At 37.2% G+C, this 26,915-nt stretch overlaps 2 protein-coding genes across 2 annotated transcripts in view; both read right to left on the bottom strand.

Annotated features, from left to right (window-relative positions):
* Positions 1–802: 802 nt before the first annotated feature.
* On the bottom strand, positions 803–19,243 carry alg6 (ALG6 alpha-1,3-glucosyltransferase). The gene is made up of 14 exons (XM_083567424.1): positions 18,962–19,243; positions 18,698–18,782; positions 17,448–17,537; positions 17,117–17,205; positions 15,977–16,059; positions 15,820–15,884; positions 15,531–15,716; positions 12,779–12,914; positions 8,121–8,206; positions 6,682–6,766; positions 6,494–6,564; positions 3,733–3,801; positions 2,309–2,495; positions 803–1,328 (listed from the first exon to the last, which is right to left on the bottom strand). The coding sequence occupies exons 1-14, from the start codon at positions 19,041–19,043 to the stop codon at positions 1,131–1,133; spliced, it is 1,512 nt and encodes a 503-aa protein (XP_083423550.1). The 5' UTR covers positions 19,044–19,243; the 3' UTR covers positions 803–1,130.
* Positions 19,244–25,108: 5,865 nt separating this feature from the next.
* The window catches only part of foxd3 (forkhead box D3), a 2,121-nt gene continuing 314 nt past the window's right edge, over positions 25,109–26,915 (bottom strand). The window contains exon 1 of the mRNA XM_083567623.1: positions 25,109–26,915. This exon is cut by the window's right edge and continues 314 nt beyond it. Within this exon, the coding sequence (XP_083423749.1) occupies positions 25,602–26,747 (1,146 nt within the window). The 5' untranslated portion in view covers positions 26,748–26,915 and the 3' untranslated portion in view covers positions 25,109–25,601.

Genomic DNA, 26,915 nt, shown 5'->3' with positions numbered 1-26,915 from the left:
TTTAATGTAAAACTCACATTTACATACGCATCTGTATTACCCAAATGCGGTCTAACAAATATAGACTATTGAATTTTTCTATTTATTTTATTTTATTTTATTAATTTGTGCCAATTTTATTATTTGCTCAATTTATTAGGTGTTTGCATTATTTTGATTTATTACATTTTATTTTAATCATATTTTACATATTTAACAAAGCAGGCATTTTATTGAAAATTGTTGATCACAAATGTTATTGGTAATTAACTGTGTTAATAAAAAAACGACAAGCAATTTTATGTTTTGCATTTTTTCCCACTATTACCGAAATTGAACTGAACCGTGACATAAAAACCGATGTTGATGGTCTTTGACAGCTCTTTGGTCTTGGCCATGGTGGTGCTGAGGTTTGAATGGAAGAGGTTGATTTTGTACTGGTGTCTTTTATACACGAGATGATATTAGAAGTTCTTTCTTAAAAGGACAGGACTAATTTGGGTCTGTGGGAGTCAAAATTCTTGCTGGTTGGTAGAGGATCAAATACTTATTTCACTTTATCAAATAGAAATTAATTAATTTATAATCTTATGATATATATATATATATATATATTATACATTTATATTCTGTCTCTGTTAAAATAAACATACCATAAAAATTCTAGACTGGTAATTTCTTTGGAAAGGGGTAAACTGAAATAATTATTTTGTCCACTGTATATATGGATACATGCACAGTATTTTATTTTTAAAAAATGTGACTGTCAATTTGAAGGGCTTAATCATGTTCAACCTTTTCTTATTCAGAGTAATGAGAGCAATTTAGTATAAAAGCATTTATTGATGTGTAGAAAAATATTTGGTTATAAATGAAGGTAACAAATGGTCCTTGTGAGTTCTATTCAAGGCTAAAAGTCTTTTTTTATTTCATAATATGTGATGGAGTTTTGTATGCTTTTGGAATCATTCCTTTATAATTTGGTGACTTTTCCCTTCATTCCTATCAAGTCACTAATTTAAACGGAGGGGATTTTCTCCAGCTATTTTTTTTTTAAAGGAAATTCAATTTCCTAAATTAGATCCAATCCATCCTAATGCAAGGAATTTTCATTTTCCTTTGTCATCATTCTCCAGAATTACCCCTCTGTTTCAGTTTGTCTTCTTTGGGCCCTTTTTGACGCTCAGATCGGTCAGTTGGACTAGATTAAAATACAGCAGCAGAACCAGAAACTGGAAAAAGGAGAAAATGGAAACTAGAACTGGGAACAAATCGGGCAGTTTAGCTGGAGGATCCACTGCCACACTCATGAAGCTCAGACCAGCCATGATCACCACAGAGGCTCCAAACTATTGGGGGGAAAAATTAATGGCACTTTTATGTAACTATAATAAGATATCACAAGGTCAAACTTACTTTTTCTATTTGCCCACATTATTATGTCTTTTAAACATTTCAGTTACATGAAACCGTGTTAATGGCAGTAACTCAAATTCAAGTTGGCGTGTCGCTTGGCTGATGTGGTTCCATGTTGGTACAATACAACTTAGACCTTACATGGATGATGTACCAAATATGAAATGTAATATATACTTGGAATGATGATGATGATGATAAAACAAGAAGTACTGTTTTTTAATTATTAAAGCCAGAAAGACTATATTAAGTGATTCATGTATATGGATCAAATATGGCCCTCTGTCTAATTACCAGTGGTGGTTACTGTATTTTAAAATAGTAGTGTTGGCCATGGTAAATAGTCAAGACACACTCCTCAATAACCAATAACCATTGTTTTAAAGGGATGAGTTTGGCACAAGATAAATATTCACTATTGTCAAGAGATCCTGACTTTGAGAGGATGGAAATCCTGACCTGTGTCACTCACAGTGACCAACATTAAATGTTCTTGTGTGTGTCTGTAAGCTTAAGTATATAGAAGCAGGGTATTTAGTGCTTCCTCTGATTGTGATAGGCTGCTCTGTGACGTAGCATGAGCAGAAGATCAGAAGCCTCCAGTGACTACGTTTGTCTTGGAGGAATCACGTGTGAGCTTTCACCCTCCTCATTTGGAAGCGATCATGTGATAAAGGACAGCTAGGCAATGGAAAGTGATCAAATGGGGATAAAAAAGTCTGTGAATGGCATCTAACGTAAGAAAAAACTTCAGTAAAGCAAACATGTCAATTCGTCTTATGCTCCTTGTTCGTAAATTTTGCTATCATGCACTTCACTGCACATGTTCCCCTAAACCACCTATGGTTAATACTAATTACCACAAATACATGTTACATGTGTTTTCCATTTCTGCTTGTATTTTCTTGCTTACTGTGCACTTGATTAGCGGGCTGAGGATGTGTTTGGACAGGCAGCGCTGGGTGATTGGGCTCAATCTGAGCTCCCCCTCTGAGCTTCTGTCTAAGGCTGAGAGAAAATACACACTGAAGTAGAGGAAGGCCAGTGAGGTCACTGCGTAAGGCAGAAGCAAACCATCCTTCAGCAGAAGAGGCAGCATGCTACGGGGCAAATTGAAACAAGAGCAAAAAAAAAAAGTAAGATACAGCAACTAGACTAACATAAATTGTGTTAACAGAAAACCCTGCAGAATAGAGGGTCTATAGCCATGGCACTAGGCCTGTCACTTTTAGAATAAATTCCAACAAAACCATCATTTTATACGACGGCATGACCGTGATTGGTTCATGCCACCGAAACAATCCGAGTTTTCATTGCAGGACATTCTGCAGCAATTCGTAAAAAAATGTAGCCATTGAATGTAATATTTGTGTGTTTGAGACGTTAGACTTTGCAACAGACTTGTTTCTATGTATACCTTCCAATTGTTCGCTCTAATTGCTATTACATGTGAATTGAAGGAAACTGCCAGTTTGACTCCACAGCATTCATACAAAAGCCTCTCAGTTTAAAGGCATGTGGATTATATTGTGATCGTGTGTACACTATACTGTGTGTGCGCAACAGTTACTGAGCAGAACGTACACATTGCAAATGGATCATTTGATTAGGGGCCATGTTTCATTTACACGTCGTCACTGAGTCAACTCAACCTTATAACTACACATTAGTTGTAATACTGTACGTTTATACAGTTTTATGTACTACTGTGCTGTTGAATTCTTAAATCTGATTGGTCAGAAGGTTGACTTATTTATTCCAACAGCAGCTCTGACATTAGACTAATAATGTTTTTATTAATGCTCTGATTCTAATACATTACCATTTAGATAGATAGATAGATAGATAGATAGATAGATAGATAGATAGATAGATAGATAGATAGATAGATAGATAGATAGATAGATAGATAGATAGATAGATAGATAGATAGATACTTTATTGGGAAATGGGAAATATATAATGGGAAATATAGTAATAACTCCTTCATAGTCAGTTGTATGATGAAAACTACATGCAATCTAAGCCTATTGGTTGAGCTGAAGTTTTTGTGAGGGGGTGTTTACTTCACATTTTTTGGAAGGAGTCTCTAGTATCAGTTTTGTAACAGTAAGAATTAAAGACAGCTTTCTGCCTAGCTCTGTTAAATATCTGCTACAAGTCTAAGTAAGGAGGAGGATGAGTTTTGTAGTTTCTCTCTAACATAACAAGCTGAATGACTGTTTATAGCTTATACAACATTAACTGTTACTATATATGGATGAAAATATGATGTGCATCAAAAACACAGCGCCTGTCTCTTTGTTTTCATTTAACTTTCTTCATGCAGCTACTTACCTGAAGGTGGAAGCCACCAGGAACCATGTGGCTATTAGTGGAAGTTCATTCATCAGAAGGCACACTGGCCTATAGGCAAAGAAATGCACATTTATTAAACACAAACAGACTTTTTGTGGAAAAAGCCTGGAAGAAGTTAAAAGCCTGAGCTGATTACTGTTGGCCTGTGGTTGATCCATGATGCTGTTCAATGCTCCCTGTCATCAATCTCATCAATTACTCAAAGGAATACTCGGGTATTCTACTATTACCCCAACGTGTCTAGCACAGGCACTGTTACAGCAAACAATTATTAGTGACACATTTCCATTATAATGAAAGTCTAATGGCAGGTGTTGAATTCGGTCAATAAGCGTTTACATTTTTGACTATATCCTGCAAAGTAAATGATCCAGATTTAGAGTTGAACTTAGTAAAGTATTTACTAAAGTTTTACTCACACACACACACACACACACACACACACACACACACACACACACACACACACACACACACACACACACCTGTCTGTCTTATTTCCCAATAACAGCATGCTGTCATGTAATTTCTGAATTATACCTCAGCACTTTTGAATTTCTGTATCATAAGTTAAGGTGGTTTATATTAATGTGCACATTATTATAAATATTAAATACATTATCTATAGTGCCAATTCACTTGTATAGCAGACATGCTGCATCATTATGCAAGTGTAATAATAAACTGTATGTATGCAAGTGTAATAATAAATTGGTTAAGAAAATCTGTTGAAATGTACACAGACCAGGCATATTATGATGACATTAAAACATTATGAGCAGTGAAGTGAATAACACTGATTATCTCTTCGTCATGGCACCTGTTAGTGGGTGGGATATATTAGGGAGCAAGTAAGCATTTTATATATGGCCTGTGAGGTCTGATCCAACAGACGAGCTCCTGTGGCTTAAATTGCTGAAGAAGTTCAGTCCCGGCGAGTCAGGACTGTTTTGGTAGCAAAAGGGGAACCCACACAATAGTTGGCAGGTGGTCATAATGTTATGACTGATCAGCATATAATCATTAATCTGGTGACGATTTGTTTTAGGCGGTTTATGATTAATGGAACGAGTCTCCAGTGTCACTGCTTTGTAACCCTCAGGATGGAGAAATTTTCTCATAAATCTTATAACTAGCTGCATTTTGTAATAATAACTCCGTGATAGCATAGGGAAGACTAGTGAGGGAACGACGGTTTATAGCTTTAATGAGAAGTGGAAATAACTTTTCTTGTACACACTTGTCTTCCATAACTTAGATTATAACTATAAATGGTTAAAAACTGTAATGCGTCTTTTATTAATAAATTAAAAAATTGTAGACATGGCCAAACCTCTGTATGAGAGGAGTGACAAGTCGGTGTGTGCTGTTATTGGAAAAGAATCTCGATCACATCTTCATACAACCAAATTGCATTAGGAGATAGTCTTTACACACAACCATAAACAAAGCGCATGAATACACACACACACACTATGTGCTTGTGTAAGCTGACGTGTAGTGCACAGGGAAACGCATTTTATCTGACGTTAAAGCTATTATTAACTAGAAAGGGGCTTGTAGGTATGACCTCTTCACTGAGCTGGTAATTACAGCAGCCACTTCTGTGCTCCTGTTACACCAATGCATTTGCTATAAGATCTGATCCCACACCCCCACACATGCAGCACTGTGGGCCAGAATGTGTGTCCCTCCTAATCCAGACATGCATCACTGATTGATCTGAACAGGTGTGTGATATAACTCAACAGTTAATAAAGCAACAATCTTAACAGATCAACGAAAATCTGTAACCAAAATACATCATACTTTCTATAAATGTACGCTCACATGATTAGGGAAATGATTCCGACACATTGCTAAGCGGGGATGAAAACCAGGTATACGGTTCCTCCTATTATTATTAGCAGTCATATGGATGATGTGTTTACAAGAGGAAACTAATATTTTTAAAGTCTTTGCATTTACAAAGCTCTGAATTGAGCAATTGATATGACCCACTGTTGACTAGTTACCCTTTCGAGTTTGACCATTGATTGACTCATCAATTCACAAAGTGGTTCTGTTTTAGTTTTGGTGCTTTATGGGCTTTGAATGGATACACTCTGATCCGTTTGTTTGAGAGAAGCTCAACATCACAAGCCATGTCATCACTTTGCTAATCGGGCTCAGAGAGTAATGAAGAGTGTCGCTCGCGCCGTTTCTGTTCTTACAATCTGCCTTTAGATTAATAGCATTTAGAGAAATGCATGGGACTGGATAATCTACAACAGGAGCTTACGGCTGGAAATCTACTACAGCTCTACTTCTAGCAGTTTTTTTCTTATTAAATGACTCTACTGCAGTATTTTTTTTAATTTTGTCTTGCAATACCGTATTTCCCCGACTTATAATAATTCGCCTTTTCGGGATGCAAACAAATTGCAGAGAACGGGAAGAGGCGAAAAGATGGTAGCTCATTCTTATAACATGAATCGTTCAACCATCGAGAACAAGATCATGGAACATGTAAAGTCTGCTGTGCCAATGAGGTCAACAATAATTTTATCAATAATCTTGAGAGTAATTTTTGTGCATTTCTATGCATTAAATTGTATATTTGTGCCAAAGGTGTATAAACCTCACTTTGTTAGACTTACGAGCAATATCCAGATATATACGGATATTATTATATCCAGATTGTGATCGGTCATAAACCATAGTGGAATACAAAAAAAATAAGAAGAATGTGCAAACTTACAAGGCTGGAAGCAGGATGGACTTCTCATGGACTTGAAAGGAGAAAAGGAAAAAGGCCAGTGAGGAGTTCACCTATAGTACAAGACCATATATGGTTAGATCATAAGTCCAATAAAAGAAAATAAGGAAAACAAAACAAACACATAGGTTATAAGAAAGGAATGGAAAGAAGACACTAAGAATACTTACCAAAGCCAATTTAAATTGCCATAGGGTGGGTTTGGTCAACAATTTAATTGACGAAGGCAAGAGGAACAGGAGAGTCAATGCAAAACTAAAATAAAAATAAAAAACAAATTGTGTTAGCATTGGATTTTTAGCCACATTTACAAACAGAGTTTATGGCTTAGAGCTGTCACACAGTAAATAGTGATTTTGCCTCATAGCTCTAAATTGGAACAGAATCTTGGATTACAGTCTGTCTGGAGTTTTACATCTTCCCCAAAGTTCTCAGATTTCCTCACAAAGCATTCCAGTAGTAAGATCTTTGATACCGATGTGTCCCTAAAGCTAAGTCTACACTACTCCGGAGAAAACAGCGTTTCCGTTTAAAAACACGGCACATCCACACTTTTGTTTTTAGTCACTTCTAAAAGTTGCTTATGCACACCGAAACGTCAGAAAACACCTACGTCCCTGTACTGCACGTGAGCAAACCTCAACATGCTTCGAGCTGAGTTCCGTCTCGTGTTTATTTACTTTCAGGCTCTTTGAAACTTTGAATTCTGGAAACGGCGCCTCTGCGTGGACGCAAGGCCAAAACGGAGATAAAAATATGCGCCTTCAAACGAAAACGCATTCGCGTGAACATGGCCTGTGTGTGTCGGAATATGCAATGTGTGTGCTTATAGTGCATCGCATCCCATTCTTCATATTCCTAACCTCATCCCCAGTGTTCCTGGTATAGAATCAGCATCCACCATGACTCCTACCAGGATAAAATGCTTAGAGAGATGGATAATTGAATGCACTAAAGAGCTTCAAAGAGTCAGTAAGTTGCATTTTTAATAAATGCTCCAGATCAACCAGACCTGGCATAGAGCCATGTAATGGATGCTCTGACTCTGAATCCACTTGACTCAAGAGAGGTAGATTACATGTTCGGTACTAACACGCTTATTTGGAGGCCAACCAGGATTCTGTTAAACGTGTGCAGGATGAGCTCACCGAAGACTTTTATCAAAATATGGCCACTTTTAATCTGGACCTCATAATGCTAATATCACCCAGCAAACAAAAGCTCAAATAATCCAAGGCCAAGTAATCCCAGGGATTACCAGTTGTAAAGAAAATGCTGCCTTTGTGCCTAAAATAGATTTACAGATTTAATCGCACCAAAGACTCGGACTCTATTCACTCGAACGGCACACCAGAGACTCTCCCTGGAAAATCTCTCCGAGAGACTAGTTTTAACCTCGACGAGCTAAACACATCCCTTTGTTTAGTCAGAAATCTCTACCAGGCCCAGCTGCAGATTACCGAGCAGATATCATTGTTTCAAAAAGCTCACGGATATCATTAGGGGTTTCGATAATCTTCAGCGCACTCAATCGTAATGAGGGCTCCAGAAGGTGGACTGAAGGCAAAGGAAGGGTGAATGGTTGGTAAACGGATGGAAGAAGGATTACCTGAGGAGCAGCTGAGTATCTCTGGACAGCAGGGTTTTGATCTTTATCAGCACGTTCAAGCTGCACCATGTGTTGGCCACTTTATCCTACACACACACACACACACACACACACACACACACACACACACACACACACACACACACACACACACACACACACACACACACACACACACACACACAATTGACAGGACGATTCAATTAAATATCAATAAAACAAGGTGCAATTGTTCTGACATTTGTGTACTTCTATATTAATAAGCAATGTAGAGAAAGATTTATGTTCACATTCCTTCCTTTTTAACTTCATTAACAAGACCAAAGAATTGAATTTCAGTTCAAACTGCTTCCTGGTGAATTGGTTACATAGGGTTAAAATCATCCTTTTTGTATGTTAATATATTTTGAACTATGTGCAAAAAAAACAATAATTTGATTACAGAGACTGTCAAAAGTTTGGAAACAACCAGTCTTTTATCATTTAAGAAAGACACACGCATGCTCTATTTGTTTATATGCAATTTATTGGTAATTTGATGGTATGAAGATTTACTTTGACCAAAGAAATATATAAATGTACAGATGTTAAACTTTTTCATTGAAAAATCCTCCCTTACCATGAAAAACAGCTTTAAACTCGCATAGCTTCTGGAAGTTTCACCAAACATTCGGCTGAAATTTTTGCCATCCTATAAAACTTGTCAAAAGGTTTTCTTCAATAGCTGGATATTTCTTTCTGAATTTGCGATCCAGTTTGTTCCAGTGCAGTTCAATGGGATTTAGGTGCAGTAACTGGGTAGGCCATATCATAAGGCTCCAGGACACTGTTTGCTTCCTACATAATACTTACAGAGTTTGGACCTATGCTTCAGGTCATTTTCTTGTTGTATGGGGGTTGAGATAATTTGCATGGTGTTGAAGTATTGAATGGTAGCCATATTGGTTGAGTATGCTCCTCTAAAACTATTAAGCTTCAACCTCCATGTTTGACTGTTGGTGTTATTCTGTTTCAGTTCAAAATGTCAAATTTGAACTATTCAGTCCACAGGAACTTTTTTTTCCCCCAGTCATTCCCAGTCTGATTCTTGTGTGTTTTTTGCCTTTTACCCAGTCTGTTGCATATAAACAAATTAAACGCGAGTTTGTCTCAAAAACCATAAAAGACCAGCTGGTGTTTCCAAACTTTTGACAGGCATTGCACACTGGTATTACATCCAATCAAGAAGTAATTAAACACTATACAAATAAAATAGTGAGAAGGGGAAAAAGGGTGTAACAATTGCCTCCTTACTTTGTTTGCACAGAACCAACTACTCATCAAATCACAAATAGCTGTAAGTTACAGTAACAGGTTACCACATTTGACCTCACCGCTATGGTGGGCTTCTTTAAATACACTGCAGCTTCTGAAGAGAAAGCAAATAACTGGCATTACTCAACGTAATCATTTCCCAAATGCAAGTGCAATAAAAATTCCCCTGTGACATTTACATGCTGGCGCTGGAGCTGACAAGCTACTCACTCCTGTCATGAGTTTCTCTGTCCAGCATGTGGCACGGCCGAGAAAAAAAAAAAAAAAAAATTGAAAAAAAGCTATGCACTTATTTGTAAACTCAGGCACATGGGGGTCAAATGTGTGCGAGTCAGCTCGCGACTCCTCTTTCTGCATGCCGAGCGCATTCCTGTGCTCCGGCCACCCTAAAGCAGCGAGAGTTACATCATAGCTGGCAGATTTGATCTACGTATGGATTTAAATTTCGTTTTTCTACCGGCATGGTTTTTCTCAAAGGCTTTTGGCGGGTAAAGTTTTGCTGTGATTAGTAAAACACACTTTAGCTTCGATTACAGTCCATCAGAAATAATATTCACTTTTTGCATGAACACAGCTGCTGCAAATCACAGCTGTGTATGTGTGTTTAGTTGAAGCACACCCACTAAACTCCCTTCTCATTGCAAATGTGAGAAGAAATTCACGTGTTCAATACACTCTCTCCCCTCTGACCCCGATGTAGTCTTGGAGCTGTTCCAGTGTCAAAATATGTGACTTGTGCTCTGTTAGAGAGCCAGCCTGTCTGTACAGCATGCCCCCGACTCCTTTACGAGAGCAATTTGATGCTTGGAGTGACAACTAAGACCTAGTTTGTCCTGGCCGTCTTTTTTTACATGGACATTAATACTATTAGTTCAAGCAAAATCACCCTATTGGCCTGCCTTTACACACACACACACACACACACACACACACACACACACACACACACACACACACACACACACACACACACACAGAGAGAGAGAGAAAGAGAGAGCGAGATAACCCTGGCATTTAGAATGGTCACGCTCATGGGCACACACACATGCTCAGTTCATAAGCTATGCAAACTCTCTCTTTCACAGCAGTCAGAGTGTCCAGGTTAAAGTTGCTCACACTTTGTGTATTATGTAAGCACTATATGACAAGCAAACTTTTGATAGACACTGTGTTTGTCTAGAGTTTCTAATGTGTTTCTCCCTGTGTCCATTTGGGTTTCCTCTGGGTTCTCCAGTTCCTAAAACAAAACCGGTAGTAGAACTGGTGATTTTAAATTGCCCTGGGTGTGAATTAGTTTTTGAATCTCTGTGTGTGTGTGCATAGTGGTTGGCATTTCCATTATACACCCAGTGATGGTGTTGGATCTGTGATGATCGCAAATGTTGAGCTATTTTATGAGTTGCTCAATAGCTCCTGGTTCCATAATCTCAAATAACTGTATAATACTGTAGAAAGAACATTACTCATAAATCACACACTCCAGTGCTCATGTTAGTTCTCACTCTCCAGTGTTCTGTATTGTTTAAAGACTATAATCAAACTCTTGATGTCACCCAAATGAGGATGGGTTCCCCTTTGAGTCCGATTCCTCTCAAGGTTTCTTCCTCACAACATCTAAGGGAGTTTTTCCTTGCGACAGTCACCACGGCTGCTCATCATGGGTAAATACTCATCATTTACCTTAACTGAATTTTTTAAAGCTGCTTTTAGACAATGTCTGTTGTGGAAAGTGCTATAGAAATAAACTTGACTTGACATGATTCTGGGGCCCTGAATCCATTGTGACACTGACAAGAATAAAGTAGGTACTGAAAAATCAGAGGCACCTCTACAGTTAAGGCAGGATATGCTTTAGAAGCAAGTTCCATGTACTTTAAAAGCAGGTTGAATTTTTTTTATTATAAAGATTGGTTTACATAATCAAGATGATGTAAAACATATTTGAGACTTATTTTGATTGGTTGAGGTGAGGTATCTATTTTCAGTGTGACCCCTTTAAGGGTTTTAGTCATATTGCAAATATAACCCTATAATCTAAAGCAAAAATAATCCAAGAAGTGCCTAGCTGGAGCTTCTCTAGGCACTGTAAGCATCAAATGCATATTCATGTAAGGTAGCTATCTTAAGGGTTCTGGTCACTTCATAAGCATTTGTTGGTTTAAATATATATATATATATATAAAAACAAATGTTTTTTATGTGCACAAATAATATGCAAAAATAATATATGCAAAAATTCATGCTCGTCTTTTACTGTGCAGAAACTCCGGAAAAATCTAAATGGTTAATAAAAAAAATAAAAAACACTAAATGTGACCTAAATGATGCTTACATATGGAAGATCCTCAGTATACTTTATTCAGTGTCTTAGCCTCCTAGTTCAAAAAGGCAGAATGTGCTAATCCAGACATACTGACCCATACTGTTTTTTTTTTAGACCAAATCCAATTGTTGTGTTGTCCGTCATTATCATACAAAATAATCTGTTTTGATAATCTAATTTACATAATATCTACAAAAGTACTGGGACACCCTGAAGTGATTATTCCCCAAACTGCTACCACAAATTAAGAGGCAATTTAGTATATATGGTGTCTTTGGGTGCAGTAGCAGTAAATTTTCCTTTCACTTGAACTAGTAAACCCAAATCTGTTCCAGCATGAATACAAAGCGAACTCTATAAAGATATAGTGTATATGGCTTGGATTAAAATGGGTTGGGTCTTGAGTGCCCTGCTAAAAAGCTCTGACCTCTACCCTATTGAACATCTTTGGGATAAATTGGAACCCTGACTTCTATGACACCCCATATTATTTGTTATAATATTCTCTGAATGTCTGAATCCACATAAAATATCACTACAGGATCACACACCAGTGTGCTAGATTTTAAATGCAAAAAAACATTCTATGTAAACGTCAAAATGCATATGTACAGACATGGATTCGGATTCGCATCTCAAGGGCATTTCCTGTGTGACCTCGCATTTGAAAGTCAACGCAATGCAACAGAAAAACGTCAAATCGTGCCGATGTGGCACTACATTAAATACGGCTTCTATCTACACACTACGTCCTGCACATAATGATAGAATAAATAAGCAGAAGCTGAAAATGATGTGTAACTGATAACATTCGGAATTTGAATCCTTTCATCTACTCTAATTATTTTTCATTGTGAAGAATCTTCATGAATTCAAGAATTCTACATGGCACAGGTTTGCTGAAGAATAAATTCTATGAATACAATGCAATGAAAACTGTATATGCTCTGAAATTGTTTCGTCAGTGTAAACGCGAGTGGGCTTCAGTGAAAGCGTGAACCTTTTGAGTTCGAGGACATACCTCGAATAAACCGCGGTCAACTGGGAACAAGCGATGCAGAACCTGCAAGATCTGCTGAGGGTCTGACAGGAAAGGTAACCAGCAGAGAGCAAAAGTCACCAGCACAGTCAATGAGATCTTCACCAACAGAAGCAGACTGTAAGAGAGGAAAAAAAATAAAAACTGAAGAAAATAAAAACAGAGTAATAAACAGTTCAATAGTAGTAGCTAACACAATTTAAAACTATTAACGCCAATGAACTCAGACTTTTAATGTTCTAGGTATACAGAAATGGTATGGAGATAAGAAAGAATTCTCAACCATGACTGGAAAGAAAGCCAGCTGTATCTACAAAACAAATCATTCTTATACTGTATTGTTTCTAAGGTCAGAACATGGATGAGTCCCATAAAAAGATATGTTTATTTTGATACGATGAAGTTTATTCCCTGTAAGTACCAGAGAACTGCACAAATAATGGATAAAGCTTTTTCTTCATGTTTTCCGCTACAGGGAAATCTTCACGATAGAGGATTTGCAGATCCCTGATAACATAAGCACCAGTTTTCTGTATCGTGTGGGATAACCAAAATGGACTTGTTTTGCAGACATCCCACAGCATTCAATTATAAACAGTTTGAACACTTTGGAAAACGTTATTATTGGAAAATCGTTGCTGTTGAAGTGGTAACAGTAATGATGCTTCAACTAGCCCTTCATTAACTGCTTTCCAAAAAACGAAATCTGCAAAACTCCATCATGTTTTAATCCTTACACATAACATGGTTTAACAGCAAGAAACCACTCCTTAAGCATATCAGGGTTTTAGTTTGCTGTTGGTGTGTCTATAGCTGCTGACTCTTCTCAGCTGTAGTTGTAAAGCTGCACACACAGGCATATCAGCGAGAACAGAGAATGGCTAGAGGGTCATCTGGACATATTTTTCCAAGTAATCTAACCCAACATTGCAATTGCTACCAAATGCCTTCAGTGCACTGTTACTATATCAACAAATGTAAAGGAGCATGAGCGTAAGTCATAGTAGTGAGAAGATGAACCTAGGAATGCTGTCTAAGGACTGTTATTTTAGTCTTGGATTCTGTTGGGGTCTATTGGGGTCTATTGAGCTACACTTATCTGGTCCTAAATCCAAATCTAATACTAATTTCTGGATGTGCAGTGGTGGACAGGGGCACAGTATATTACCTCAATACTGTATCAAAGTTCATCTGGGTACTTTCATTTGGTGGAATTGTTGACTTAACTACATTTTAATGCACAATATCTTACTTATTACACAAATACATTTCATAAAAAACATGCAATTCCTCCCTTTTAATGTGAGCTAGCCATTTAGTACTGTATACAATATGAATTTCTTGTTATAGAACTACTTACTCACAGAACACACTCACAGTTGTGTGGCTAAATGAAATATCGCACCGCTGTGATCACCTACAGTGGTGTGAAAAAGTGTTGGAAGGCAGTAATCAGGCCTGGGTGTGGCATTAAAAACTTAATGTTGTGTTATCTTTTACTAATACTTAAATTAGTTTGATCATCTGAAATAATAAAGTGTGAAACATGCATAAAAACAAGGGATCATATAGGGGGCAAACACTTTTTCACACCACTGTATATCCAAATTACAGCTACACCAAACTTTAGTATAATCGAACTATTGCTTGTGTGGTATTTGTTAATTGTGATTAATTAATATAATATATATAATTATAAGTATGAAGAAGGATCTGTGATGCTTTGGGCGTGGTTTATGTGCGCTTTTGGTTCAGTTACTCTTAAAGATCGGTGGCTTCATGAATTTTCATATGCCCCCCAGATATTTCAGTCTAAAACTTGGTTAACTCTGCCAGGTGATTCTGATGAGACCATGGTGCTTTCAATCATTTGATTAGACAAACATAATTCTCTATATTTAAACCTTGCTGTGATCCAAATTACCATAATTGCCGGACTATAAAGCGCACCCATGTATAAGCCTGAATTTTACAAATATTTGTATTTTTAACATAAATAAGCCGCACCTGTCTACACTAATGTACTTTACACAGGCTTTAAAGAAAGACACGTTATACACGGTTATATACGGTGTAACGGGTGAAGTATGTTGCCCTTCCTTTAGGAGCATAGCAGTATTTTGGGAATAGCCTGGCACTGCATTTTCCCGCTATTACTGCGTGTGTTCAAGACGAGGATTATGTCCTTATTATTTTCTGATACTCATGTCTAAGTTTCTTTGACTAACCCTTAACACTGTTGCCAAGAAAAATAAAAAAGCACGAGTTTTGGAAACCTGTGCTTATATGATTTCTGTTGCAACTGGAGTTAGCGAGCTCTCCCTTCACCCTGACTCAACGCGCTACAACAGCTTGTATCTAAACAGTAGCCTACCAAGAAAGTCATTGTTCACTGTCTTCCTCCTTCCTTTCACAACTATTTATCTCAGGAGTTTATCTTTTGGCATCGTCGTGCGTTTAAAAATCACCTGGTGAAGGTTTTTCTCCCGATGCCGTGCAGCTCAGAACACAGGTGGGGTGCGTTTTTTCGTTTCCGTTCGGAAATTTCATTGGTTTAATGTTATGTTACTCAGTTTTTTGGCTTGAAGTTTGTAAAACCGGGAAAAACCCAGGAAAAATTCATAAATTAGCCGCTTCGTTGTTTAAGCCGCGGGGTTCAAAGCGTAGGAAAAAAGTAGCGGTAAAAAATACGGTACTTGGAAAAGTCCATAAAGGACCTTAAAATGTTACTTACCCTTTGCCCAGAATTCCCTGTTTAATACACCTGCCTAGGAGGTAGCAGAAGAAAGGCAATGAATGGTACAGCTCCATCTGTTTGTAGTTGAGAGACAAAGTGAAGGCCATAGATCCAAGCAGGTCTCGACCCAAACCGAGTCCCACTACTCCCAGCAATGTCAAGCCCAGACTCACACTGTTATATCTGACCAGGGGGTTAGGGCTTCCTGCAAACTGTTGCTGTAATAATTCCTTTCATGATTGCAAAAGAACAAAAAAAACAGCAGAGAATTCAGGTTAAAGGATACTGAAAATGGCCATTGTCGATTAGGATGAGTCCTGGATAAAGCAAGATGCACAAAGCCATGGCAGCCTTGAAAAGGAAAGAAATGCAAAAAAATACAATATTTACTAAATTGATTTAAATGATAAAAAATTGAATTCAAAGCCAGACAACCAAGTTACCTTCTTTTTATAGGATCCATCACTGAGGTAGAAGCAGTACAGAAGGACTGCTGGAATGTATATTAATATATCTGAAAGAAGAACTGGGAAATAGGAAGAGGAATATTACAGCAACATTAAAAAAAAAACAGGAACTAACTGATTTCTGGGATGTTTTATTAAATATATACAAATACCGATCAGGCATAACTTTATGACCACCTGCCTAATATTGTGTTGCTCCTCCTTTTGGTGCCAAAACAGTCCTGACCCATCAAGCATTAACAGCATGAACTTCTTTTTTGTCATGTATAGGTTTATTTATGTCTGTACTTTTGAGAGTCACTAACAGCTGGAACCAAATTCCTTGTGTGTGTCAACACACTTGGCCAATAAACCTGATTCTGATTCTGATTCTTTAGCAATTTGAGCTACAGGAGCACATCTGTTGGATCGGACCCACACGGGTCAGCCTTCGCTTCCCATGTGCATCAATGAGCCTCGGCCGCCCGTGACCCTATCGCTGGTTCACCACTGTTCCTTCCTTAGACCACTTTTGATAGATACTGACCATTGCAGACCAGGAACATCCCACAAGGGCTGGAGTTTTGGAGATGCTCTGACCCAGACTTCTAGCCGTCACAATTTGGCCCTCGTCAAACTCCAGTAATTTGTCCTGCTTCGAACAGATCAAATTTGAGAACAAAATGTTGCTGCCTAATATATCTGCTAAATGCCGCAAATATCCACCCACGAACAGATGGCATGATGGAGAGATAATTAGTGTTATTCACTTACCGGTCATTATGTTATGCCTGATCGGTGTATATAAAAGTATATTAAATATATGTTGTTCATTATTAAGTGTAAAAAATGACAATCATTGGCATTGTTATCATATTTCCCCAAACTGATGCTTCTTGTCCATGCAAGCAGCTAATGTTCATGAAGTTTAACACTAGACACCAAATTTCTTGAAATGTGTGTGACAGGATGGGAAATTGAATACAAATTAATTTAGTTACAATGACAATATAAATTATTATGACTCTTACTATGTTAATACTGATCATGGTCTTATGACTTGCAGACACCCGAATGGCCACAAATTTTTTTTTTGGATGCACAAATTATATAATGCATGTGAAGAGCTTTGCTCACCTGTAGCCCTCATGAATAATTTATGAGAGGTGCTCTCATAACCTCTGGAGGTTTGCAACTCCACCCATGCAGGATTAATCAGATTTGCGCTGCACACAAACAAAATCATAGACATTCATAGACAAATCAGTGTTGGAGTTCATGCTGGTGTTTATGGCAACTGGGTCTTACAACATGATTCTTTACTAGTGTGAAAAGTTTATATAGTTCAAAGTAATATAATTCATTCTTATGACTTGTTCAAGGCCACAAAAAAAGCCATTCCTCAAATCTATAGTTTTTCATGACCTTAAGTTGGTCACAGAGTGTTCAGCTCAAGTATGACACTTACACATGGGCACATAAGAAACTGTGGTAGGCTGTTAGTGGAGGATAATCCAGGCCCCAGTAGTTCAGGTCATTGTTTGTCGTGTTGAAGTACCTTCAAGAGTGCAGAAACAATATTGTAGCATCATGAAACAGTGAAGCAGAGCTGTCCTTATCCTTATTAGACCAAATTCTACTGAATTCTGAAACCTGATTGGTCAGAAGATGGTGATTAATACTTTGTAACTGTACTGCCAGCTGCCACTAGTTCAAATCATAGGTTTATTTTAATACACTTCTATTATTCCTTTCTATTATAATAATTCATTTACAGTTAGACATTTGCTCAAACTCTAATAACTGATACTCTAAAAACTTGAAGGAAAAAAACATCAAATATGCTGTTTTTTTGACAAAAAAAAAAGTATGTTCGTTGTTACTGTGCGGGTTTCTGTAAGAATGTTTATCTAACATGTGGGGAAGGAGTCTCCAGTGTCAGTGCTTTGTAAGAAATACATTTTTTTGCCATAAACTTGGGTTAATCTCTGTGTGTTTGGCATATTCTAGGATTAATTTTCATGTGGGTTCTCTCGTATTCTTCCACCCTTTCAGCATCATGGACAGAACCAGCGAAAGTGTGTGCCAATGTATGCATGTTGTGTGCTGCAACGGACTCGTCCACCTCATGCCCAGTGTTCCAAAGTGCTTTTCAAAAAATTTCATGAAGTTAAGAAATTGGGAAAAGAAAGCGGCAGGTAAAACTGTGATACTTTATAGCTGCTATAATGTCACAACATTGGAACACACTTATTATAATCCAATTCATTTAAATGTTATTCGAATGGCACTTTTAACAATATACACTGTTACAAAACAGCTTTACAGAATTAGAATAAAGTTAGAATGGATAAGTTTAGTGACTTTTAGTTCCCTATAGGTTTACCCATAATGAGCCAGCCAGTGGTGACACTGCCAAGAATTACAGGTAAGTTGCTAAATAATTTCATGGTTCTGTAGGCTGAAGATTTTTAGACGTACCATAACACTAAATATAACTATAAACAGATAACAATTAAGATGGCTTAGTCATTAAAAAATACACAATCAACACTTCAGGAAATGGTGTTAGTGGGAAAGCATGAATGCTGATATTTTTATTTTCTGGCAACCCTACGCTACGCCCTGTTGTGGTTTGTTCGGTCCTTACTAACATGTTTATGTATGTATGTATGTATGTATGTATGAATAAATGAATGAATGAATGAATGAACCAACCATTCATGAACTGGAAGATTGTACGTCACTTCCTGCCAGTGCCTCTGCGCTTCATAATCCCCAAACATCGGTGGTTTGCCAGCACCTGTATATATATATATATATATATATATATATATATATATATATATATATATATATATATATATATATATATATATTTTTTATCAACAACAAAAACAACAACAACTGAGACTCGTCGTTTTTTTTTCTCCCTGAAAATCTGTAACATTTAATTTCCACTCCCTTGGACGAGTTACTAACCTGAATAAGAGTTCAGAGACACGGCCCATTTCCCCGTTAGTACGAGCAGAACACACAGTGACACAAGGCCCCAGGTCTCCATGTCTGGCAGCCTTAATAATGCTAAATTTCAAACCATGAAGCATGAACTAAACCCGTGTTGAAACCAAGCAAGATTCCCCCAACACTGCAGCCAGGACTTCCTGAAACAATGCGTCATCACCGCGAGCCGCTCAGGTAACACTAACCTACATTTCATCTCCAACCCAAACGATAACAACCCAGATGGTTTGAGAATCAGAAAGGCGGTCGCGTTCTTGAGTGGCGCATACTGATGACGCAATAGTCTGCCAGTTTCGAAATCAGTGCACTCACTGATTTCACACTTACACAGGTCTAATGGTGTGTATGTGGGGTTCTTTATTATTATTATTATTATTATTATTATTATTATTATTATTATTATTATTATTATTATTATTAGAAGTAGTAGTAGTAGTAGTAGTAGTAGTAGTAGTAGTAGTAGTAATATTTGTAGTAGTAGTATTAATAGTATTACTATTATTATTGGTATTAGTATGTTCTGTTACCATTATCATCATTATCATTACCAGCAGCATTATCATTATTATTATTATTATTATTGTAGTTATTATTATTAATAGTAGTAGTGTTTATATATATATATATATATATATATATATATATATATATATATATATATATATATATATATATATAATTATAATTATAATTATTATCATATTATTATTATTTCCAAATAATTCTAATTGACACATAGTGTTCATTAAAGAAGTAATTCTGCCCAAAATGAAAAAAAAAAAAAAATCCAAATTGACCTTTAATATAAGTGATTAATTAACTAACCACTACACAGTTACTCACTGACACTGCAGAAAGCCCAGGCACCACAAATTGCATTGACTTAATCATCCGTGAGCAGAATTATTTAGTCCATGCTACATTTTGAAACCAGCACTACCTGCTGAACTATGACTCCTATATCTTCTATAAATTACAACCTTGAGGGCCAAACAAAACAATGAATGATACAAGCCTTCCTACAGATCAGATCATATCAGACCTGGAATGGCAATTGGACATATGTTTTAATAATAAGGAAATCTGAGAATCTCTACACAGTGTAAAGCTTTGGTATAATAAGGCCCATTTTTTGTCAATATAACAACAGCAAAATAATTTTCTAATTTACAATGATATCGGACTGCATATATTCCTGGCAGGTTCATGCCGAACAAACTCTGTAAAAGATTGGATGAAAGTAATATGAGCCTTTGAACAATGTGTTTTCATCTATTAAAGTTGACGGGTGATACACAATTGTTTGAATGACAATCTTCTTGGACATATTCCATTGCTTTTTCATTTACATCTGAAATGGTAGTTCAGTGATTAAGATGATGAATTTCAGAAGGTCATGAGTTCAAATCCCAGCACCACTGCTGGGCTCTTGAGCAGGGCCTTTAAGACTCAGTTGTAAACATGAGATAAATGTAAATCGCTGTATAAGGGTGTCTGCCAAATGCCATAAATGTAATGTCATGTAAATACATTCAACACAGCACCATTGTGTACAAGTGTACAGGCTGTTCTTCTTGAACAACAATCCAAGCATAATAACAGTTGTTGTTTTTTTGCAAAGTTATGGTTTCCTTATTAGTTTCTAAACATAGACAACATTTGTAAGGCAAAATATTTTGTTGTTAGGCACTAGATAGAACTGAGTCAGGGTTCTAAGCTCTACAATCACATATGACTTTACTTTATACCACAGTTATATTTGTAAAACTGAAGTGTTTTTTCCCTTTTATACCAGATATATAACACTTTGAGAGCACTAATAATTATTATTTTTTTTTTATCGAAGAACAACACACTGTACATTTAATGATGTGGAAAGTCCAGATAACAAGTAAGTCCCTGTGATCCTGTTATAGCAGCTGTAAATTGTCCTCTTTTTCTTTATTTTGAAGTTAATGAGTCAAAAAGCATGCAGCTTGTCGTCACTATGAATCCTCTTTATCCTCAAGACTTTCCTATGAAGGAAAATGTACTGTTTCAGAGGGCTGACACTTGCAATTCATCTTTGAGATCAGTGACATCTTTTTGTTGTTTAAAAAAAACAACAACAAAGTGTTTTATTATTATTATTATTATTATTATTATTATTATTATTATTATTATTATTATTATTATTCATATATCAAGCCTTTTAAAGTCCTTACAATAGAAATGATAAGATATACTATTAAAACACAACCATTAGTAGAGCAGCTGCTGTAGAAAATTAATCAACGTCTTTTGGCCAATCAGTCTGAAGAACTCAACACTACAGTAGTAAGAAGCACCCTGACTAATGCGTTATTGTATTCTGAGTTATAGGCTTGTATCTGTCCTCTGCAATATGTCACTATTTTCAAAAGTATTTTAAAAATAAATGTGTTTCTATTAATTATTTGTTTTTATTTGCTGATATATATATTTTTTAGCTTCCTCAGGGCTGATGGCTTAATGGCAATGCCTTGTTTTTTTTTTTTTCTGCAAACGCAGGATAAGACACGGCTTCTTTGTGGTGAAACATTTATAAATAATAACCTTGGACGACTGCTGATTTGCAATGACATTTTCATTACAATGAACAGCCTATTAGTTACCGTCTCCTGCATTAGTTATTAATGCTCCTGTGTGCCAGCTTTACTTTGTCATTTATTGCTTCACCTCTGTGCCTGTTAAATATTCAGGAACAGCTGTATCCACATTTACTGTTGATGATTCGCTCCAGGAGATTGCTGTTGTCCTGACTTACCTCTCTCCTTATAATGAGCACTGGTCTCAATTTCCAGAGCTGCATACCAGTTTGTCCTTATCGAAGAATCTTTTTTGATTGTTTGTTTTAATTGATTCATGAAGTCTATACAATCCCTAAAATATTGTAAATTAGAAGCAAAATATGCAGTGAGTATACGTAATTGTTTTGTAAGAGATATAGTATATACATTTTTGCAGTCATGTTCAATATTAAAAAAATGTCTTCGTATTGTTGTGCCATTATGTTTATGTGTATTGCAAAGCTAATGCAATGGTAATTTGGAAGAACTTATGGAAAAGTTGGATGTTAATTATCTCCTAAAAATGTGTCCAGGATATACAAAAACTAGGCATAATGGGAGGTCTGATCACTCCTGAGCCCAGTTGTGGAAATGCCTGTACCAGGAGAGCAGGTGAAGCAGCAAAGGTCATGTTCCTCTGAAAGTGACCACTGATTGACCAGAACAGCACTTGCCTTGAGGCTCAGCAGGATATTAAGGGTGAGGAAAATGGCCACACACTTTCTTTTTACTTTCTCTCTCTCTCTCTCTCTCTCTCTCTCTCTCTCTCCCTCCCTCCCTCCCTTTCTCTCTCTCTATTAAAACTATTAAAATCACTTCAAAATATAGTCTTTAAACGTAGACTATATTTAATATAAAATGCATTCTATTTTGCTTATATAAACAATTTACAGTTTCCCTGGACGTTGAACAATAAGTGACCACACACACACACACACACACACACACACACACACACACACACACACACACACACACACACACACACACACACACACCCCACACACACACACACTGCCACTTGCCTCTTTGGCAGCCTGTCTGGAAAGTTCACATCCTCACCTTCTCCAAATAGTTTCTGTCCTTCGCTTGATATTTAATATGAACATTACATTTTGCACATATCGCTTCACAGCTTTAACTTGGTTTATGTTTATTGAAGAAATCTCAGTTTTCCTGTCAGAGTAGTGCTGAGAGATTAACAAGTCACATGACACCTGCGAGCATTTTTTTATGGGAAAAATAGTGACACATTTTTATTCACTTTTAATTACACATTATTTATAACACTCTATTTTTTCACTATTTAAAAAAAAACCTATTATATATTCATAATATTTATAATCAATTAATAATAATAAAAAATGCTAAAAAGTGTATTATATATAATAGTAATAGTAATAATAAATGTATAATTGGTATCATGATTATTTATTATTATAAAATGATGTGTCAAATTATTGATTTTATTTATTCATGTTTTATTAGATGGCAAAAAAAAAAGAATATCCTAAAACACTAAACCCAAATGGGGAAAAAACGATCTATATCGATGACTAGATCAAAGAAATTGTAAAAGCATAAAAAATTATTTAATTGCATTTGCACCTTTCCCCATGCGCTTTAAAATAATTGGCTACAGGAACAATGATTGTCTAGTTTCTTATTCTTTCGCTGCACCTACAGATCAGAGTAAATAAATACAGGTAATAGGTTCAGGTTGTAACAGATTACACAATGTAAAAATTAGGACATATTTTAAATCCTAAAATCGAGTGTATTATTTTGACTATAATCGTATATCCAAGTGGTTTAGTAACATAAAGTCTATGCACAGGTGGAGGCTGCTAATAGCAGGCTGTTGAATACTGCTCTCTTCAGTAGTAGGTGTAGGAGGCAGATACTAAACACACCCTTTATACTAAATGCTTTCAGGAAACACACAGGAAATCGGTTTATTATACTGCACTTAACGCTGGGAAGCACTGATTTCCAAAATACTACTCTTGTGTGAATTGCTCTCCAGCATCTCGACGGTGCGAGTGCGTGCGTGCGTGCGTGCGTTTGTGTGTGCGTGTGTGTGTGTGTGTGTGTGTGTGTGTGTGTATAAGCTCCACCTAGTGGTGTACTGTATGGCCTTAACGCTCCAATACAGTATCTGAGAGCTCATCATGTGTAAGCATTAATGCTAGTAAGCAAATGATAAAATTTATGTTTGAAAAATGTTTTTAATAATATTGTTCAAATATTTCTATATTTCTCTAAAGCACACAAATACACAGATAAATACTGTATTTTTGTATTGTTTGTTTTGCACAGTCTGTATTTATAAAGCCTGTTTATTATACGCCGGCTTTTTAAATAGTCAATTATATTTTATCAATAGGTTTGGTTGATATTGATTACTTTTAGGAAGCAAAAAATATAGTTAGCTTAAATATATATATATATATATATATATATATATATATATATATATATATATATATATATATATATATATATATATATCTGTTCAAAACAACTTTTCAGTGGGGAAAGAAAAATTTTTTTTTTACTTTTTCCAATTTTTCTCCATTTTTGACGTCTGTATCGTATCTTATAATAAAGAATTAAAGCATCAAGCTTATGCTTTATTATAAATCAGTGGGACTGAAGTCCAGGCATGGCAGAAATGCGCATTAAATATATGTCTCGTCAGTGCAGTAATGAGCTCTGGTGTTATCCGGTGTCACTCTCACCAGCTACTTTTGCTCGAAAGTGAATTCAAGGCGCAAGTCCTTTCTCTTTTCCCATGAGTATCAGTTAAATATAGCCCCTTAACCCCTGTACACCGAGCACCATTTGCTGTTTGTGTAGCGCTGATTAGCCTGAAACACAACTGTGAAGCGCAGAGCCGCTTTTAGAAAAGCAACTTGCACATTTCACATCGCTGCTGTAAATCCCCCAAGTTCCTCTGATCAACTGCTTGGACATTTTATTACACCAGATTCAGTTATATTTAGAGTATATCTTATATTGAGCCTTTAAGAAAATTGTGTTATTATTGTCTAACTATACACAATAATTATCTACTGTGTTTTGAATATTACACGTTATGCTTGGTAATGGTAGGATTAAGATATATATATATATATATATAAAACACTACATAATTTTATATAAAAAATCTGAATATTTTTAATACTAAATTCTACCTTTAGTTTATATTCGAATTTATTTTCAAGCATTGCTAGAATGTATTTTTAATCAAAAATATAATTTGACCTAAACAATAACTAGATATAATAATATAATAATAACTATAACTATTATATTTTATTATAGGTTACGTTACATTTTGGAAATGTAGTTTTTGTTATATTTAATAAACCATTTATTAATCATCAATTATAGCCGAGTGATTATATATATATATATTTTTTTTTTTTTTTTTTATTACAATGAAATACAATAAATTCGAGTACCGACCATGTTTGATGAAATGATTCACTGATTCGATTCAAATAATTAAGCATTTAAGAATATAGATTTCGTTTTATTGGAATATTTATTAACAAATGTATCCAATTTACAACACAATATAGCTACATAGAATACATATATTTATTTTTTTGTATAAACAGACTACTTGTCCAGCTTTCGAACAAGAACATTTTGTGTTTCATAATAAAAAATAAATCAAAACAAACAAACAAACAAAAAATATGATCCTAATAAGTGTGTGAATCCGAATGAGAAAATATATGACGGAAATGAAAACACTTTCAGTTACAAAATGTCAAAGTTCGAACAGCAAAACGAAAGAACACAAAAGTCGTACATTTTTTCTCCATACAAATATTTACAAATATTACCTGTGCTGAAAGCATTCCTCCGTTTTGTATAATTTCTTGTTAATTTTATTCTTTACATGGCTACAGTGAGTTGGACGAGTCGCCCAGTGCTGTTTAGTTCGTGCTGTTCAGTCTTTTCCATCTCTTCTCTTAAATATTAGAAAAGCAGTTTTGTCACTGAGAAGGCCATTTGGACACCGCTGCCGTGGACGCCGCCGGTAAGAACTGTCCCGAGATGAGGTTTGTCGGTGGCACGCTGAGGATCGCGGAGCTCCGCGTTAACGACGAGAGGGAGTGCGCGCTCAGCAGGGCGGACTGCACCGTGACCGGTGGCCTCAACAGAGTCTGTGCGCCTCCGGTAGCGCTGCTGCTGGACACCCCGATGATGTTCTCTATGCTGAACGAGGGTCGACTCGAGGGCTCCGACTTAATCATGGACGCCGTGCTGGCGGCGGCTGCGGCGGCAGCGGCGGCGCTCAGGCCGTTGAGCTGCAACTGGAGACTCGACGTAAAAGCCTTTCGGTTCACCTCAGCCGACGGTAAGAGCGGGACAGCCGGCGGCAGCACCGGACCCACGGGCGGGATGTAGGGATACTGCAGCGCGGCTGGGTGATGGTACGCGGCCGGGTGGAGGCCGTAGTGACGCGCGTAAGGATTCCCGAGGCCGTACGCGCCGAAACTCTGCATGACCAGAGCGGTCTGCTCCCGGAGGATGTCCGGCTGCCTCTTGAAGCGCTTTCTCCTTCGCAAGAAGCTGCCGTTGTCGAACATGTCTTCAGACTGCGGGTCCAGAGTCCAGTAGTTGCCTTTGCCCGGGTTGCCCGGTTCGCGCGGTATCTTGACGAAGCAGTCGTTGAGCGACAGGTTGTGGCGGATGGAGTTCTGCCACGCAGGGAACTTCTCCCGGTAGTATGGGAAGCGGTTACTGATGAACTCACAGATACCGCTCAGCGTGAGCTTCTTCTGTGGACTCTGCAGGATGGCCATCGTGATGAGAGCGATGTAGGAATAAGGAGGCTTCACCAGACTGCTCTTGGGCTTGTTGGGTGTTGGAGCTGAAGCACTGTCCTGGCCCTCCTCCGCCGCTCTGTGCTCGCTCTCGCCTCCGCTCTCACACGGGCTGCTGCTGGTGGTGCGCTCGTGCACGTCCAGCTCGTCTCCATCGTCGACGGGCTCGGGTAACATGCCCGGGCTTCCGCAGTCGCTGTCCCGCTCCATTCCCTCATCGCCTTCCCCGACCACGTCTATGTCCACGTCCTCCGCAGTGAGCACCGTCTGGCCGGACATGTCGCTCGCGCTGCCGCTTCCTGACAGGGTCATCGCTGCTCGCTGTCTGGGGTTAGTCCCGAGGTCAGCTCAGGTGTCAGCCACTCTCTCAGTCACAGCACCGAAAACTTCTGATAATATCTCTCCAGGAGAAGCTTCTCTCTTTAGGATTTCCGACTCCAACTTCAGACCTTCTCCGCTCCGGTAGTTCTCCTTCTCCAA

The sequence above is a fragment of the Silurus aristotelis genome, assembly GCF_946808225.1.
Source record: "Silurus aristotelis genome assembly, chromosome: 2".
Lineage (NCBI taxonomy): Eukaryota > Metazoa > Chordata > Actinopteri > Siluriformes > Siluridae > Silurus > Silurus aristotelis.
The sequence above is the reverse complement of the archived record's forward strand: the minus strand, read 5'-3'. Positions and strand labels throughout refer to the sequence as shown.